We start from the raw sequence: 14,368 nt of genomic DNA, 5'->3' as shown, positions 1-14,368 counted from the left end.
TCTCCCTATACCCAAAGGTGTAACCTCTGAATGCAAATTTCCATTGTTAGTACATGTTTCCACGTGAAAGAGGTCTGTCTATCTATATAATGGAATGTAGCAAAGGGTTCGGGGCCTTTTGTAACTCAAGCTGGCCCATGATGCTAAGAGTGACTCTTCCTTAAGAGTAAACTCTTAGCATCATGTATCTTAATGTTGGGTCGGGGCCTTCTGTTACTCAGATGAGCCCATGATGTTGAAGGACCTCAACGAATTCGGGTTTGCATCTCTTCTCTTTCATCCAGAGCTTTTGATGTTTTGTATTGATTATCTTTGAATTGATTCTGAAATTGGCATGATACATTTACCTGACATAATAAATTGTTACATTTGATTATTCTAACCGTCTTTGACATTATTTTCATTAAAGAGTTAAAAGGAATAGTCAAACATTCGCTCACATTAATGATGCACAGATATCATTAAAACCATTTCAATTATGGAGTCAGATGAAATAACGAGAAAATACATATTCAAATGTATTGCATTTAATCAAAAAATACTGATCGAGCACGAGCTTACAACTCTATAATGCTTCATTCTAAAGGAAATTTATTGTCAATTTACACAACTGGATATAGCCATGGTTAAATTAATTTATTATTGCTTTTTCATAACTCAGAAGTCATTTGAAATTATCAACTTTGTCTCAAATGTTTCTTCTAAAACTCATTGGGAGAAATAATAATAGAATAGAAATATTGAAGTCTTCATTTTGTGCTCTAATTTGTCCATTGGACAATCAGCTGAGATGTTAAAGATATCTAATTGGGTCATGGGATTTCTATAAGCAGAATAACAACAGAGTAATTAAAGTAGATAACAGCTGCTGTAGTTTTTGCATATTATGCAGTTTTTAGGGTGAAGATGACATGTTGTAATCTGATTATTACACAAACACACTTTCCTACGAACCGTGTTTTTCATGGGAAAATAACAGGCGTGTTGACGCCCTCGGCATGTTTGAGGAATGGGGAAAGAAAGTAGAGATTGCTCAATCCAGGAAAGGGTTTGCGAATGTGTGAAAATAGCCTATGCCATGTCAAGATCAGAAATGAAAAATACCTGCATTCAGTTGACAAGTTCGTTGGTTTGTTCAGTATCATGAGTGTTTCCTGCGTCGATTTTCATCGGCTGCTCTCGTACACATAAGTTTCAGTGTGTCGTGTAGTGCGATTGACGAACAAATGAATCTTATGGATGATTATTTAGAAGAATCGTTCGAAAAGACTCACGAACTCGGAAGGAGATGTAGTATCAGTTTGACGAATCCTTAACTGAATAAACTCACTGAGCAGAACTGAATCAACGTATGAATCACTTTCTGAACCGCTTACTTTTAGGCCTGTTGTCTATTTATTTGAATACTTCACACTAATGTCTTTATTTTATGTAGCCTTCCGACAATGTTGTGAATTTGATAGCCTACATTACAGGCCTATCCGTAATTATAATATGAAAATGTTAACATATTTTCCCCCCTCATATTTAGCTAAATGCTTTTGAGTATATTGTAGTGGGGTTATGAGTTAAAAGCCGATGACCTAGCTATGTTTTGTTTTTTACAACTTCTGACGTGTAGGATGTTCATATTGACACAAGGAAGAGTACAAAATGAATCAGCAAAAAAAAAAAGAAAGGAAAAAAAGATGGCTGGTTTGTTTTTGTTTACATGATGTTCTCCAGTTGCAGCCCTGGCAATGTGCCTGTGCCTGTCTTTATAACATACAAACAATTATTTCATAATACAAATTTATTAACCCTCTGGTGCTGTTCAGTCATTTTACTTCATCGGAATGGTATGAAACTTGGTTAAGGTTTTGGCTTTTGCTGTGTGAACAAAAAAAAAAAAAAATCATGTAGGCCAACATGATTCTAAAAGGTTAAATGGTCCTGAAAAATAGTTTGTTCACGGTCAAAAATGAGCGCATTGAAGTCGAATTTCATCTAGTGGAAACGTTTGGTACTGCGCACAAAATCTTACTGAAAGCTCATTTATTGAGATATCCACCTCAAATTTGGAACACAACTTGTTTAGATTTGTGGCTTTGATTTTTCTCAGTTTTAGAGTAAAACGTGTTTTGGAATATATATTTCATATAAAAATTGAAGATGGTATTTTTGAGCATTTTTCGTAATAATAATAAATGTAAAATTTTACTTTTTAAAGTTCACTTTTTAAAACTTTTTTTCACTTCAGCAATAATCTACCTAGTGTCGTCTTTAAAAAGAGACTACACTGTAAAAGAGTTGCTACCAACTTGGATGTTTAAGTCAGTTAAACTTAAATGACATTAAACTGAATAAAAATAAAAAAATGAGTTGAATCTTAAGTATAACTTATGAAAAAAGTTGAAAACTGTTCAACTAATTTTGATGAGTTAAAAACAATGTAAAAACAACATATGTTGTCTGATCATATATTTTACAGTGTAAACTTAAGTTTTTGGTCCAAAGCATTCAAGATTTATGACCGTTTAAGTTGGAAATTTCATTTTCAGGTCCATGCTCAAAAAACTACTGCATAAACATAACTCAGTACCATAAAATCCCCTAAAAATACAAAATATTAAATAACAAATTGATCAAACATTGAAATAAAACAAAACAATCTGTCATTTTTGACCGCCACGTGTGAACAGTACCAGAGGGTTAACAATGATATAAATTTGAATAAATAACTCAAAAAAAATATTTCATAAGGAAGTACAAAAAAAAAATGTTCAGATAGGGCCTATGTGAATGAACTACTGACCTTTTGTTATTTTAGTATCATTGCGTATATAGATTCTAATGTTTTGAACTGGTTTTTACTTTTATATTTTCTGTTTTCATATACATTTTAAAGTAGTTTTTTCTTTCAAAATTTTATTAGTTTTTTTTTTAAATGTCTATAGTTTAAAAAAAACAATTTTTATTCCAGTTATTTTAGCACATTAAGTTAAACTAAATGAAAATTTGATTTTTTTTTTTAGGATTTTATTTCAGTTACAGTTTGTTTCAAATAACAAAATAGTTTTTAGGGTTTTAGTTTTACTCAACTACAATAATCCTGCAACTGACCTTATGGATAAAATATGTCAGGAAACTATGGGTAATTCTACAAATCAGCTAAACTGAAACCCTCAAATAACATTTCCCAACACTCTGCTGTCACACCTGATCCTGCCATTAGACATCATATGCTCCTAAATATTCTATTTATTCTTCAAACAGACAATATTCTGTTCTGCTCTGAAGTAAAATAATTTTGTACAAACAAATCTGGAGTATCTGTGCTGCCCTTGATCAATATTTTAAGGATTAAAATGTAGCCTGGAAAAAAAGTTCCTGTTCCTATAAAAACAAAATCATAAGTCAGACTTTTAAAATGTATTTAGTAGCAACTAAATAGCAGGTCAAGAACGAAGAACTCAAAGCATGACGTTCAAGAGTTTATTTTCATCTTTACCTGATTTTCCAAAGACCGCAAATCTACATCAATAGTCATCTTAGCAGTAAAATGATTCCACATAAAAACCCAGGCTGTCATTTTGATGCTGAACAGCAGAACTGGAGCGATGTCCTGTGTTCTGCTCATTACTAAAGCTCAAATCAACACACACGTTCAGAGCATTCAGAGATTTCCAGGAGATCTTCACTGCCTGCTTGCCCTTTTTGTGGAAGGAGACACATTTTTAACACCACACAATTCTAAAACATCACATGTGTCTCTATAGTTACTGGTTTCCTTTTTTTTTTTTATATATCTGTTTTTAACCATCTTCCAAAACTGTCCGTTAAAAAAATGACAGGTTATGCTTGATGTCTCAAATGACCATAATGTGTCATTTTCAACGCCGAGCAAACAGCAGAAGGATGGTGTGAGTATTTCACATGGACACGGGCGTTCATCCCATTCCACACCTTATTGTGACTGGAGGAATTTTCTCTCCTTTATTATTCAAATGACTATTGTGCTTGTGTTAATCATCATCATCAGTGTTTAACTGGGGTGGACTGCCGTCACAGGTGGCGTTGAAGATTTTCTTGCCCGGTTTCTGTACGTGATCTTCATTTCTTTTCTCCAGGGCTTCAATCTGTAAAAATGCATGAAACAATTGTTTTTAATAATAAAGTTTAAAGGATCTTTTTGCCACCTTTCAAATCAAATTGCATCTAAACCACATATGTGACCCTGGACCACAAAACCAGTTACATGGGTAAATTCTTGAGATTTATACATCATCTGAAAGCTGAATAAATAAGCTTTCCATTGATGTATGGTTTGTTAGGATAGGACAATATTTGTCCGAGATACAACTATTTGAAAATCTGGAATCTAAGGGTGCAAAAAAAAAAAACGAAACATTGAGAAAATCACCTTTAAAGTTGTCCATTTATGTTCACGATTGTGTTGCATTCACTCACAAAAATAAATGTTTTATATATTTGCTGTAGGAAATTTACTAAATATCTTCATGGAACATGATCTTTACTTAATATCCTAATGATTTTTGGCATAAAAGAAAAATCTATAATTTTGACCCATACAATGTATTGTTGGCTATTATACCCGTGCGACTTGTGACTGGTTTTGTGATCCAGGGTCACATATATGCAATCTTTGGCTGCATTTACACTTGGCATTAACATGTGATCACCGTGATCCAATAAAGCAGATCGGGTTATCAGCCAATCAGGCCGCGGCACGTTTACGCTTGTCAAGTGGCTTTAGTATCTGGATAACTGAAACCCTTTTCCCGTGCAATATTTAAAATAGGTCTGTAATGGAAAAATGGTGCAAAGTTGACCTGAAGCAGCGGGTTTACTTTAAAAACTGTTTTCAGTCGCAGGGCTATGCATTTCAAATCTCGTAAAACAAGACGGACGAGGTTGCAAATAATAATGCATTGCATAGATATTGTTGTTAAATGTGATGGGGAAATTATGCATCCTTTACAGATAAAGAATGACTGCACAACTTTCAGGTGCGAAAGCAAACTTTCAACTATATATGAGTTCTACTTCATTCTCGATTGTCTCGCAAACAAAAACACCCAGCTATGTGCAGCGATTCCCGTGATGACGACTAGAGCGCGTTCTGTGGGATTACAAAGTTAAGAGTTTGTTTAAAAACTGCCGATCCTAAATCCTGAAAGAACATCACATGAAAAACTTGTATTTAGCATTTTAAGAGGCAAAGCAAAGTTTCCAGCAAGAGTTTTCTGCCAGTTCTTGCAAATGAGCCGGATTATTGAGAGCCTCACCTTTTGTCTTTAATGGCTCCTGGAGCCCCTGTCCCATTCTTTGAATAGTTATGCTGACTGGATTAGGACTGGTGACACTCTTGTTTGGGGTGGGTTACTATCTCTGGATACTTAATTTGCATGCTTTGTTTAAGGTCGACACCCAGGTGCTTTGTCTCTATTTCGAAGCACTGCCCACTAAAATGTATCTAAACTATTATGTATCACTGCTTTACCCACTGAACAATTTTGCGTTTCCAAACACAGACGTCTAGAATAAAACAAGGCAAAATCTGGGCAGTCAGTTAAAATGTAATAGACGTCTAACCATGGCCCAAGAATCGACACACAGGCTACGCATAGAACATGTTAAAGAAATTAAACCAAACACCTTGTAATCACTGTAGAGTTTGCTTACATGATGGAATATCATACATTGCAAGTTATTTTGGCAAAAACGACATGTAACCAAATTCAAGGTCATTTTGACTGGAAATAGGTTACTCGTAGCCGGACTATATCTGGTCTATAGTTAACCGAGACGGTGAAATGAAGGCTATTGCATGCTGGGTAGTTGGACTTGAGGACTGCAGCAAACAACAGCTGTTCTCAATGAAGAATCCTGCTGAAGATACATCCAAGCCTCCAGTCTTCGCTTCTGAGTTTCATACAGTTTACATTACATTGAGATCTGCTCACAGTCCACCCTCGACTACTCCGGACCAGCACACACAGGTCGGATAGCACGAATGCGTTTACACTTGTCTTTTCAATGTGCATGTGGACAACATCTGGATACAGGTCGCATGTTAATGCCAAGTGTAAACGAGCCCTTTGTTATCCAACATATTGGTCACAGTATCATTTGCTTTTTTGAATTATTTTGAGTCCGAACCTGGGCTAAGAAATCAGCCTCATTGTCGCTGTTGATCTGCAGTCCAGACACTGTGTTGAACAGCTCGAATACATTGAGAGCCTCGGCCACACCTGCTTTCTGGAAAAACTGGAGAACGGAAAAGAGCATGCATTACTGAGCACAACCTTGCTTTAGAGCGATCAGCATGGCTTTAACATGCCACAAGATAGTTCAGACACTTACTGTGGCCACATTCCTGCAGTCCCTGAACAAGAACTCCAGACCGTGAGGGTGAGTGGGCTCTATGGACTGACTCACATCAATGAACCACACCTTCATGAGCAAAAACAGAAGAGAACTTCATGGGGTCATGATGCATTTGATGAAAATTCATTTATAAATGAATGAATGAGGCATTTATACAGCGCTTTCATATGTACAACTGTACACCCAAAGCGCTTTACAATCATGTCAGGGGATCTCTCCTCAATCCACCCCCAGTTTATTACCCTCATGTCGTTCCAAACGCATAAGAATTTCATTCATCAACTCTGACGCTTCAAAATGTTCATAAAGAGAGTCTCTTCAGAAGACTAGGACTAAACCGCTCAATTCATGCGAATTCATGAACATTTTGAAGCATCAAGAGTTTTGGGTGATAGAGGGACAGAAATCTCTCAGATTTCATTAAAAAGATCTTCATTTGTGTTCCGAAGATGAACTAAAGTCTTGCGGGTTTGGAAAGACATGAGGGTGAGTAAATGATGCCCTTTAAGAGCTGCATTGTAAAAACCAACATGTTTGGGGTCAGTAAGATTTTTTTTTTTTTTTTTTAGAAATTAATACTTTTATTCAGTAAGGATGCATTAAATTGATCTAAAGTGACAGTAAAGACTTTTAATTATTTTATAAAAGAATTCCATTTCAAATAAATGCTGTTCTTTTGAACTTTCTATTCATCAAAGAATTCTGAAAAAAATTATATCACAATTTCTACAAACAAATTAAAAGCAGCACAACTGTTTTTAACATTGATCATTTCAAGTTTCTTGAGTAGATATTTTATAGATATTAGAATGATTTCTGACGGATCATGTGACACTGAAGACTGGTGTAATGATGCTGAAAATTCAGCTTTGATCACAGGAATAAGTTACACTTACATCAAATAAATGCAGTCTTGGTGCATTCCATGGCGGAAACAAGCTTCCACACTTGGTGAGCATAAGAGTCTTCTTTCAAAAACATTTGATAAATCTTACCGACCTCAAACTTATGAATGGTAGTGTAGTTCATGGCAACATGAAAAGCCTCGGTGTGTGGAATTTAAAAAGATGTACTACTCATAATGTCTGATCTTATACAAACCTGTCCATCATGCCAGAGCATGTTGTATTCGCTCAAGTCAGCATGAACCAGGTTACAGTCTTGATACAGCCGCTGCATCATCTGAGAAACAGTCAATCAAAAACAAATAATTCAAGTCATACTTGACCCCAAAATTAGTACCATTATTCACATGGTAATTAAACACTGTAATAAAGTGACAAATCCTGCCTGGACACAATAATGTTTTTGTTTATTAAAATAACCACAAATTAAAGTATGCAAAAATCTTATTTTTTACCCAGTACCCATTTAACGTTCAAGCATTAACATTTCAGTGCACTCACGTTTAGCACTTGGTAGTATGCTTTCTTCATATCCTCAGAGCTCAGAATGGCTTCCTTCAGTTTAGGTGCAGGAACATGGTCCTGCCCAATGAATGACATCACAAGGATATGCTTCTTGAGAATAATCACATCCGGGCACGGTATCCCTGCTTTCTTTATCCTACACGTACATTTAAGCGTGCATGAGAGAAAAAGAACAGTAGCACATTAATAAAGTACATCAAACACTATTATATTGTAGTGTCATCCTAATTTATCTAAGGCATTCAGTCACAGCAGCAAATTCAATTAATCTCCTGTATCATGATAAATGTATCAAATATCTTTCTTGTACCTGGTGAGGTTGTGCATCTCCTTCTCAGCCCACAGGCGGATAATTTTGCGAGGGTTCAGCTTGCTGAAGCGGTCTCTGAAGCGGTAGTCATCCTTGATATATTTGTCCCGGTTCTTAAACTCATTCAGTGTGGTCTTGAAAACCTTGAGGACGCACTCTTCCGGAACAATCTTCTCTTCAAAGCTACAGGAGACACAACGAGAGTAGTGTTGCTAAATAAAGGCACCCTTGTGATAGATGTAAGACTTCAGTGAGTTGCAAACGCAGTAATCATAAGCACTAACCTCCCTCCGTTAGCATGGAACACCACTGACTCTTTTCCTGTGCTGATGCAGCCATTGATGGTCTCCAGTATCCCAGCATTCACCATTTTGTACATCAGTAGTCTGGTCTTGGGATCCACAGCATGTTCCTGTGCAAAAGAGGATATTAAATGTACAGTCACAACACACACAGTTGAATAGAATACATTTCATATATATATAATAGTTTTATCACATATATACAAAAGACATCAATAATCAAACAAACAAACAAACCAACTAACAATAATACAAAAACCCATGACTAATCTGGATTGCCTTAACATTATAATTTGTTGAATGATACATCAATACTTCAGACCTAGAATACATTTCTTATACAGTATGTTAAGTCTGAAAACCCCTAAAGTAAACTAAACTAAATTTACTTAAATAAAAAATAAAAAATAAAATAAGAATAGGAAACATAACATTTCTTCTAAGGTTTAAGTCTGAAATAAATTTAACAAAATAATAAAATAACAAAAAAAAATGATAAAGAATGTAATATTGCAGTATTTATTCATGCACATCATTATTTTTATTAAAATCTATGTGCCATCATAATCTTTAATCAAAAAAACTTCCCCTCCCTCTTGCAGCGACATCTCTTCTCTGATGATGCGTTTACTGGCGTGAGGGCGGGGCAACCTGTCACTCACATGTGATCCACCAATAGCAAACCACAACCATCCAATCAATTCCCTACAGACAAAATCAAGTCCCGCCCTACATTTGTTCTTGTTTCACTTGGATATACGCCACAATAGAGAAGAAAAGAATATCACAACTTTCATTTCATGTGGACTTTAAAAGTGAAAACTACTCACAGCAGTAGAGTGCTCTTTCTTCTCATGAAGTCGAGCGCTTCGGCGCTGCTCTGACTGACAGTGGCGTTTCAGAGCGTTGTACACTTGGTTGGAGAGCTTCAGGTCCATGCCGAGCCCGTCTCCCACCTGCACCTCCGGAGCAAACTGCATAAAGGCATTCAGAGATCGAGAAGATTAAAAGTGTGAAGACAATTCTCAAAATGTTATTTGGATAAAGTGTGAACAAGCCTTACGTTATCCATGCGTGCGGTGTTCTTCCGTCCACAGACCTCCTCGTCGTGTTTGGTGGTGATGTTCTTGCCTTTACCAACAAAGCCCTTTTTAGGGGTAGTAGTTGGTTTGTCTGAGCGAGTGAATAAAATGCAGGCAAGTCAAAAATCATTCACTGGTAAGGACACCTAAAAATATGATTTAATATGTGGCACAAACAAGCAGAAATAAAAAGTACAAATATTACATGAAAAGCTTAGACATAATTTATAATAAAACTAACTAATAAGAATGACAAAAGCACATTAAAAAACTGACTAGAATTAAAAATATTAAAATAAAAGCTAATTTAAAATATTAATAAATGCCATCATTTTGTATTAATAATAAAATAATTCTAAAAATAAAACAGTTAAAATTAAGTTAAAAAATAAAAACTATTAATTTAAATGAATTTTGATCAAATACGAACATTAATAATAATGTAAAAAATTAAATAATACTAAATAGCACTGTTCTTAGGTATTGTAGCTCACCGGCTCTGTAAGGGTCATGGCGAGTGTCCTGCCAGTCCACCTCGTCCTCAGAGCTGTCACTGTCCTCATACGGATGAACCATGCGGTAGTTCTCAAATGATATGGAGACTGGAAATTAATTGTTCAGGTTATAATGGAAGTATATACATAGAATGAGAACAAAACATGCATTAAAGTTACCATGAAATAAAAAAAATTTGTATTGTAGTATTTATTATAAACTATTCATCCGTTCATGAATTCATGTGCCTCATAATCTTTAATCAAACTAAGTTTCCCTCCCTCTTGCATCCTCTCTTCTCTTCTCTGATGACGTGTTTACTGGCGCAACATTTTTACTTGTTCGAAACTGCTTCACTACTCTATGGTTATATACTATGGTCATACCTTTGCTGTCTCCATTAAACTTCTTCTCCTCCCTGCGCAACTGCGTATCAAACTCGCGATCAAACTCCATCTGAAGCATCTGGGCCAGTATCAGGTCGCTGGACGTCTCCGCTTCTGAAGTGCAGGTCAGCTTCAGGTCGCTACTGAAAATAATATGAAGTAAATACATACAAAAGATGATTTCGCCTTCAGAAATGAAAAACTCCCTTCAAATAACTACACTTTTTGTGATGAAAATACAGCTGCTGCTGCCTTAGTTATAAATTGAAGTCAAGCTATTTAAATAGTTTAAAAATAATAATAAAAAAAGGACAATAAGTTCTAAAAAGCCTTAGTTGTAGAGCGGCACGATTCTGGATAAATTTGAGAATAAAGATTTTTTTGCTTCAAACAGAGATCACGATTCTCCCATGATCCTGAACAGACAACTAAACAAAATAACATGTCATTTACAAGAGGTTCTTAATTGCTGCTGTCTATTCAAAATGTTTAATTTGACTGAATTATAAAAAAAGAAAAGAAAAGTTTTTAGTGACTCACTCTTGAATACTTCGCTTGTTTTATTAGTGGATGAATTCGCTTTTTTGAACGAATCTCTTGAAAGAATGACTCATTTTTTAACAGTCACTTGTCGTTACCTGGTGGCATAACAATGTAATCAACACAATCTTTATTTGAAGAGTCAACTAACTTTCAAATGGTGATTCGCTTCTGTAGAAATCTATGTTTATATCTAAAATATTTAGATAACTAAAATCTTTTATCCTAGCACTTCTCTGATAATATGAATATTTGTAGGACAGAAATGATGATACTGTGTGGTGGGAAAGACTGTTTGTGAAGCTGTTTCATACCTATACACGACAACCGCTCTCTCTCACTGGGTCAGCGCTAACACAGATCTAAAAGTTCTGGTGTGATTTTGTCAAAGGTTTAATAGATAAGTAGGCCACACACTCTCATTGTGAGGGTGTTTGAATCGAGATTGTGATCTTTTAAAGATTAATCGTGCAGCTCTTCTTAGTCACTATACCATATATGTGTCCCTGGACCACAAAACCAGTCACATGAGTACATTTTTGGAAATTGAGATTTATACATCATCTGAAAGCTGAATAAATAAGCTTTACATTGATGTGTGGTTTGTTATGATTTGACCATATATTTGGCTGAGATACAACTATTTGAATATCTGGAATCTGAGGGCGCAAAAAAATCTAAACATTGAGAAAATCGCCTTTAAAGTTGTTCATTTATGTTGGCGACTGTGCTGCATTCACTCACAACAATAATTTTTTTATATATTTACGGTAGGAAATTTACTAAATATCTTCATGTAACATGATCTATACTTAATATCCTAATTATTTTTGGCATAAAAGAAAAATCAATAATTTTATGATTAACTCATACAATGTATTGTTGGTTATTGACACAAATGTGACTTGTGACTGGTTTTGTGATTCAGGGTCACATTGTAGAAGAAATAATCTAAACCTAAGATGGCGGGGTACTAGACCGGTAGTAATTTGATATATAGGTTTGTAAGACTCACTCTGGGCAGTCTGGGAAAGTGTTGCCCTCCTCATCCAGCTGTCGGGCCAACTCCTCACTCATAACATCAGCCAGAGAGCAGGGCGATGGTGCCAGGGCGGGAGCGCCCCAGGGGCTCTGGGAAAACAACAGAATAATCACATTAATGACTGAAACACTCGATCACCAGAAGTTAGGCTTACATTACAACAACTAACACCCTCAGCAGTGAACAAGCAGAATAACAGCCTGTCACATGTGCCATGAATAGTAGGTAAACTTATATGTCCTGGCCTACATTAAAACAGTCAAGCTGAGTTTTATATTCATGACAGTTAAAGCACATTTCCTCTTTTAAATACAGGGTGATGGGAATGCAATGTGAAGTTCAAGCAGTGCTATTATTTTTAGCTGAAACTAAAACGAAAATGACAACTAAAGCTACAAACGTTTTTGGAAAATGAAATAAACCAGCGAATAAAACATAGGCCTAAATATTACCTAAAAAGCTTAAGACTTTAAAAACTAAAACAAAAATTGAAAATAAATAAAAGCTAAATAGAAATATTAAAAAAATAATAAGATTATCAAAAGCACATAATAAAATTAGAAAATATTATTTAAAAAGAAAACTTGAAAATATAAAAAAGGTAATTCAAAATATTACTATAATTGTTTAATACGGTAATAAATTGTGCTGTCAAACCGATTAATCGTGATTAATCGCATCTAAAATAAAAGTTTGTAAATATATAAAATGTGTGTATATACAAATATATATATATATATATATATATATATAAACAAACTTATGTTAGATGCAATTAATTGAGATTAATCAATTTGACAGCACTAATAAAAATTGCATCTAACATAAAGGTTTGTGTGTGTGTGTGTATATATATATATATATATGTGTGTGTGTGTGTGTGTGTGTGTGTGTGTGTGTGTCTATATACAAATATATATATACATACACACACACACACACACACACACACACACACACACACACACACACACACACACCGGTATATATAAATAAACAAACTTAAGTTAGTTGCGATTAATCACGATTAATCGATTTGACAGCACTAATAATAAAATAGCCTAATTCTTAAAATAAGGTTGAACAAAATAATAAATCAATAAATAATAATTAACATTTATATTAATAAAACAACAACAATAACAATAATATTAATAATGCAATAATGCAATAATAAAAAACAAAACTTAACGCTGGACTTAACTATTGTAATATTTATTACTTATGACTCAAGTCCACATGCTGAAGCTGACGTCACCCATAAACTTTTTTTTAATTCTATTCAAACACCTTCTAACTGGGTAAAGTTCATCATGGTTTAACTCCAATGCATTGGTCAGAGTCTGAGTCATCACATGTTATGCATGTTTGGACTCATTACTCATCCTTCTGTTGTATAATGGTTGACAGGCCCGGTACTAAACCAACTCATATTATAACAAATCCCGGATTTTTTCCCCGAAGAAAAACAATACCTGAGACTGTTAGGAAATCTCACCTTAGTTTCTTGTGTAGCTACTTCAAGTTGGTCCATGTTGTTTGACAGAAGGTTTAGATTCAAGAACGTGACGCCTGTAATACTTTCTTCGGGTAACGTTAGATGATTCGATAAAACTCGAATGTGTAAGGTTCGTTAATATCGGCTTCAACCCTATATGTAACAATACTTATAACTATCTTTGACCAAGACCGCTAAAACGTGGCTTAAAACAAGAAGTTAATTCGTTACCGACACTGTGTCAGATAAAAATAGATATGAGATACTACAATGGTTGGTGGGACAACCCATTATGACGTCAAGACCTTTTTTCAAAATAAAAGTACAATAAAAACATAAATATAAATTAGATATTTACATGGTTAGGTTTTTAAAAATAACAGTCAAAACCTTCTTTTAAGTCCACTTATTTTTCTTTCATGTTATGAAACAAAACTCTTGAGATAATTATTAATTTCTTTGCCCTTTTTGCATTCCAAAACCATTCATTTACTTTGTCCTTTAATGGTAAAAACTGATCAATTTATTAACGCACTTAATCACCACTCATTTACCATTTTAATGGTTGTAATTAAATATAACAATAATTTATTAATTTATTTAATTCAATATACATTGTTTTATTATATATATATATATATATATATATATATATATATATATATATATATATATATATATATATATATATATATATATATATATATATATATTGTTTCTGTCGTTGTTGTGATCTGTAAATTTGCATTGAACAATTTTATGTATACAGCGGAATGCTAATTATTGATTTGCAGTCAAAAAAATTATTGGAAGAATAAAATGCATCCGTGATAAAATATTTGATTATGTATCACTAATAATAATAATAATAAAATAATAGTATAATTACTAGA

General features: G+C 34.3%; 1 protein-coding gene across 2 annotated transcripts; it reads right to left on the bottom strand.

The window, feature by feature from the left end:
• Positions 1–3,460: 3,460 nt before the first annotated feature.
• On the bottom strand, positions 3,461–13,761 carry riok3 (RIO kinase 3 (yeast)). Of its 2 annotated transcripts, none has more exons than XM_082183849.1 (13): positions 13,476–13,761; positions 11,951–12,066; positions 10,396–10,538; positions 10,009–10,116; positions 9,496–9,605; positions 9,263–9,406; positions 8,415–8,542; positions 8,131–8,313; positions 7,797–7,956; positions 7,492–7,572; positions 6,367–6,456; positions 6,163–6,270; positions 3,461–4,118 (listed from the first exon to the last, which is right to left on the bottom strand). In XM_082183849.1, exons 1-13 carry the CDS (start codon positions 13,509–13,511, stop codon positions 4,005–4,007), a joined length of 1,521 nt encoding a protein of 506 aa, XP_082039975.1. In that variant the 5' UTR covers positions 13,512–13,761; the 3' UTR covers positions 3,461–4,004. The 2 variants fall into 2 exon arrangements, with proteins under 2 accessions (XP_082039975.1, XP_082039976.1); XM_082183850.1 differs by having other exon boundaries at positions 10,396–10,535.
• Positions 13,762–14,368: the final 607 nt, after the last annotated feature.

This window comes from Leuciscus leuciscus (genome assembly GCF_965113295.1).
Source record: "Leuciscus leuciscus genome assembly, chromosome: 11".
Classification (NCBI taxonomy): Eukaryota; Metazoa; Chordata; class Actinopteri; order Cypriniformes; family Leuciscidae; genus Leuciscus; species Leuciscus leuciscus.
Note: the sequence above shows the minus strand (reverse complement) of the source record. Positions and strands in the feature narration are given on the sequence as shown.